The sequence below is a fragment of the Abrus precatorius genome, unplaced genomic scaffold (genome assembly GCF_003935025.1).
Source record: "Abrus precatorius isolate BTA unplaced genomic scaffold, Abrus_2018 Scaffold10, whole genome shotgun sequence".
Taxonomy (NCBI): domain Eukaryota; kingdom Viridiplantae; phylum Streptophyta; class Magnoliopsida; order Fabales; family Fabaceae; genus Abrus; species Abrus precatorius.
The window spans coordinates 23,175,960-23,180,947 of record NW_020874292.1 but is presented as its reverse complement, the minus strand read 5'-3'; the positions used below and the strand labels follow the sequence as shown (position 1 = coordinate 23,180,947).

Here is a 4,988-nt window from a genome sequence, read left to right as displayed (position 1 = left end):
AGTCAGATCTTTGTCATATCAATTTGGATAAGACTTTGCCTATTTTTTCTCTCGTATTCCCAACTACCGTGTCTCCTCTTCCTTTATTACCTCTCAAGGAATCACTGCCACGTCATCAATCATGTCATCTAATTAATAATTAATTATGTCTATACAATATGTTACATTTCTCTGTCTTTTTTGAAAAATTCCTTGTCGGCTTCTGAAAATATTTTCCATTGCATTACTTTATGTTCTAAACTTTTTCAGCGAAGTTCATTCATATTTGAAAATCATGTGGCTCAGAACGTTTAGTAAATCTATAATCGATGCAATATTAATAGTTTAATAAAAGTTTAAACATTTTAAATCTGTTCTGACTTGTATATATTATTATAAACGTAATAATTACTTGTAGTATGTTGCTTTTTCATCTTTATCCACTTTTCTAGTTAGGATAGAATTGCCACGTTGACAGAGTTTCAAACCCCCAAACCCCCCAATTTGGAGCATGTATTGCATCTATATATATCTGAGCATTAGCGACTCATTGTTCCTATCATTCTCCTTGTTCAAAGGCTATCACTAAATCTAATTCTCCATCTGCAGCTATTTCCAATTTTGCTGATCTAAGGTACCCTGTATCTCCCTCTCTACTTTTCTTCGTTTCCATTTTTTAGATCTTTTTACATTGCTTGATTATTCAGAAGCTAAGAGGTTTTTTATGTCCTATATGCAGCTAATTGGTATACAGATATTGTTGGTGCATTTCTGTGAGAAAACAAAAGTGGTGACATTGGAAGCTAACTGAGAGGCAAAAAGATGTTGGGGATTTTCAATGAGAAGTTGGTTAACGCACCCAAGGAGCTACACAGTCCAGCTTCTTTCAATTCATGCACTAAGCCTAAGCTAACTCATGAAATCCTTCAGGATTTCATATCCTGCGATTCCTCCAATGCTTTTTCCATGAGCTTTGGGAATGATGCTTTACTAGCACATTCCCCTTCAAACACACCCTCCTTCATTCATCATAGGTATGTCTTAAGAGGCTTATCAATTTTGGTTAATTGCCTTTGATATATGAGTGCCACTGAAGCTTCTTCACCTAGTAATTGAAAGATCAGTTAATACATTACCTTTGACATAATGAGTTGATGTAGGGAGAAGAGATTAACTAGATAATGAATTTATTGTTTCAGAAAAGGATTAATGAATAATGTGTGTTTGTATGTTTATTGACTTGTATGGCTAACGAAATAAAAAATGTGTCACAGGTTGTTTAGTGGTTTGGATAACATATATTGTGTGTTCCTGGGTAGCCTGCACAACCTTAGCAAGCTCAACAAGCAGTATGGGCTATCAAAGGGAACCAATGAGGCGTTGTTTATCATTGTAGCATTTCGGACACTTAGAGACAGGGGTCCCTACCCTGCTGATCAGGTCCTCAAAGAACTTGAAGGCAGTTTTGGATTTGTGATCTATGACAACAAGGACGGAACAGTTTTTGTTGCATCTGTAAGTCCCTTTCTTAATCACTAGATTTTGGATCATCTACATTGGGAATGGAAAAGGGGATGTGTGATTTGACAATGTATACATATGGTGGTTTTAATATTTGTGGCACTGATTACCCACATGCTGTTTGCGTTTGAGCAGGGTTCTGATGGCCAGATTGGGCTCTATTGGGGTATTGCAGCCGATGGTTCAGTAGTCATTTCTGAAAATTTGGATATTATAAAAGCAAGCTGTGCTAAATCATTTGCACCATTTCCACCTGGTATGTAAATTTGGTTTCTTTCCCTTGCAATATAGGATTCTGTAATGTCCCAATCAAATGTTGTAGCTTTGATTTTAAACAACCATATAAAATACAAGTTATAATGAAATTAATTCAATTCTAACATCGTGACTAAATTAACTGGGGACTAATAGAAACATTAACTATATTTCAAAAGCTGGAATTTAATGCATAACTGGGTTAAAATTGCAGGGTGTATGTTTCATAGTGAGCATGGTCTTATGAGCTTTGAACATCCAACGAAGAAGATGAAAGCAATGCCTCGAATTGATAGCGAGGGGGTTATGTGTGGGGCCAACTTCAATGTCGACTCTCAGTCAAGGAGCCCAATGATGCCACGTGTTGGAAGTGAAGCTAATTGGGCTACTTGGGGCTAGCAAGCTTGGCCAATTTAATCATAATCTTTGTTTTCAAATTTTTTTTTTGTCTTTTTACCAATTACCCCTTTCTAAGATGCTGGGAGTAACCTAATATGATGGAGGTGACTCTCTGCTTTTAGCCCTTTTGGGATATCTAGTTTTTTTCTTTTGGTTTGTACATATTCATGCTTCAATCTTGAACATGACTATGGTAATTTCCAATATGAATAACAAGAAGCTTTAGTTTTGACTTTTTGAGAATTCTTGAGCTTGTATTTGCTTTTGTTAAATGTTCTTGAATCTTTCTTCATAAAACAAAGCAGAATAGGAGAAAATCACGCGCACTCGTATACATGGTATCAATATATTTGTTCCATCGAATCCAAAATATGGTAGTGCAAAGAAAATTCTGTTGATAACTTCTGTAAGACTTGGAAACGAATATAAATCTAAGTGATATTATATCATTCGGAAGGTTAAAAACCCCTGTTGTGTAATTCCCTTATATACTCCAAATCAGCGGACTCATGGCAGTTTGATGCAATAAGGTTTCCTTTAACAAACATATATGAATTTAAGGTTAAAATCGCTGAGATTCTACTTAAAACAACCGAACACTGGATTGCATTACCTGTTTTAATTTCCTTTTTTGTATTAATGCATGCTACTTTTATTTGTCTTTTAAATTTCGGAAATGAGAGGGCGATATAACTATATGTTATTAAAATACTACCTCAATGATAATATGAACACTTGAAACTTACGGCTACAAGTGGTAATTGAGCTTCTCTTTGCCCAAAAAGGAAACAAATATAAGTGTCTTCGGAATAGCCATAAGTTGCTACGGACAAGCCTAATTGTAAGTGTGTGAATTTTTTGAAGGTTCCATCCCAATAAAGGTTGAACAGTATGCCTCATGGTCTTAGCTGAACTAATTATCAAATTGCAAAAATGGTGGTGTTTGTAGAAGCCATTGGAAAACCACACTGGAAATAATAGTATTCAGTTAACCACCCTAGAACTAAACTATTGGCACTCTAAGAAAAATGTGTCTATCAGTACTAAAAATTCAAAGTTCTTATCTGTGGATTCTCTTAATATGTTTCTACAAAAAAAACACTGGAAATAATGGTACTCTATTTAAACTTAGCTACTATGTATGTATGTATATTTGTTTTTGTAAAGAAGGAAGAGCATATAATTTGTCGTGAATGCACTCATGACTCAACACTAGGATTCTTGAAGGTCTCTTTCAGTGCTGGTGTTCTTGGTGTAAACTACACTTAACTACTTGAATTTTATGACTATTGCAACTTAACATAGAGGCTAAGATCATGTTCAGTGCCTTCATGACTCAAAATTGCTTCAAAATATATATCAGAAGATTAGGTATCTCTCCAGAGTACCTCTCATCATGTATAAACATTGTCAAGCATTACTTGCATTGCTATTTTGCAAACCATTGTAGATTGCTTAATAAAAATTCATTACATGAATTGCTGTCACATGTTAATAAAAATAGTTGTTACAATTTAACATAACGTGGATTGCTGAGCAATTTGATTTGAAAGGATGGGTGGGAAGCATGCTCCTACAGCTTGTGGTGTTCCAATTCTTGCCAAATGAATTGGTTAAATATAACATTGGTGATCCCTATAACATTCCATATATATATATATATATATATATATATATATATATATATATATATATATTCACGTCATGATTTTATTTTTAACTAAATATAGTACTCAGACTTTGTAAGCGCTATTGAAAAGTGATAATAATAAAGACTAACTCCCATTTTAGTTTCTTAGAGAGTTTGAGTGCAGCATTTTAGTCACTGAGACATTTAAATATCACATTAGTCCGCAACTTCTCTCTCTGTCATGCATTTTAATCCCTGACATCAGACCCTGTTAAGAAACCGTCACAGAAGGCTGAGTTGTCACGTTAAGTGCTACGTCAGAATCCCATTTGGCAACAACAAAGTCATTTTTGGAAGCTGGCGTGACACAAATAATTGCGAAATAGTATCGTTGTCAATAAAACCCTTTTGCCCAAATTGAATCAAACATATCAGCATATATGTCGCGCCTCTGGTCTTCTTCCACTATTAGGGCTAGGGTTCATGGTTGCAATTGAGTTTCTTGGGTTTCTTCTATTCTTCTATTATTGGGGTATCTTGCTTCTATTATTAGGTTCCTTTCTTCCTTGCATGATTTGAGTTTCCAACACTTTATATGGCTAGTAATAGCAATAGAAGTCCTCTAATGAGTTCTACTTCAAGGTCATCATCAGACCAAAATAAGAGACGAAATGGCAAGATTTGTCATTGTGGGTTGAAAGCAGCTGGTAAAATTTCACAAACAGAAGCTAATCTTGAAATATTGTTCTTTGGATGTCCCAAATATATGGTAAACAAAGTTAATTTAGTGTTGTGTTCAATTGCCATTTCTGATAAATTAAGTTACTTCTTATACATGGTGTAGGTTGGTGAACATTGCAATTATTTTGTGTGGGGAGATTAAAAAAATAGCATGGAGGATAGTTATAATGTTGCTAATTATCCAACCTCTCAAGTAACGTCTCTTCTTACAAGTGCAGCAGCTGTAAATGAAGAATTTGGCTGCCAAAATAACATATTTAGAGGCTAAAATTAAGAAATTAAAGTTACTTGTACAGATTGTTTGTATTTTGATGTGTATTATCATGTACTTTATTGTAAGATAATGATAAAATTTTGTTTTAACATTAATAAAGATGCTTTTGTAATCATTGTTGACCTACATATTGTTTATATTTTAGTGAAAAAATTGATGAAAAGAAGAATGAAAGCCTACCAAAGAGTA

The 4,988-nt window shown here is 34.2% G+C and overlaps 1 protein-coding gene across 1 annotated transcript; it reads left to right on the top strand.

Moving 5' to 3' along the window:
• Nucleotides 1-411: 411 nt before the first annotated feature.
• On the top strand, nucleotides 412-2,601 carry LOC113871803 (stem-specific protein TSJT1-like). The gene is made up of 5 exons (XM_027508908.1): nucleotides 412-613; nucleotides 719-1,013; nucleotides 1,254-1,494; nucleotides 1,636-1,756; nucleotides 1,970-2,601. Exons 2-5 carry the CDS (start codon nucleotides 802-804, stop codon nucleotides 2,152-2,154), a joined length of 759 nt encoding a protein of 252 aa, XP_027364709.1. The 5' UTR covers nucleotides 412-613; nucleotides 719-801; the 3' UTR covers nucleotides 2,155-2,601.
• Nucleotides 2,602-4,988: the final 2,387 nt, after the last annotated feature.

What these genes read in the sequence shown, in the direction of transcription:
- LOC113871803 (XM_027508908.1), top strand. Translation starts at nt 802, where the DNA reads ATGTTGGGGATTTTCAATGAGAAGTTGGTTAACGCACCCAAGGAGCTA. An exon ending in CCCTCCTTCATTCATCATAG is followed by an intron (nt 1,014 to 1,253) that starts GTATGTCTTAAG and finishes AATGTGTCACAG; the next exon opens with GTTGTTTAGTGGTTTGGATA. An exon ending in GAACAGTTTTTGTTGCATCT is followed by an intron (nt 1,495 to 1,635) that starts GTAAGTCCCTTT and finishes GCGTTTGAGCAG; the next exon opens with GGTTCTGATGGCCAGATTGG.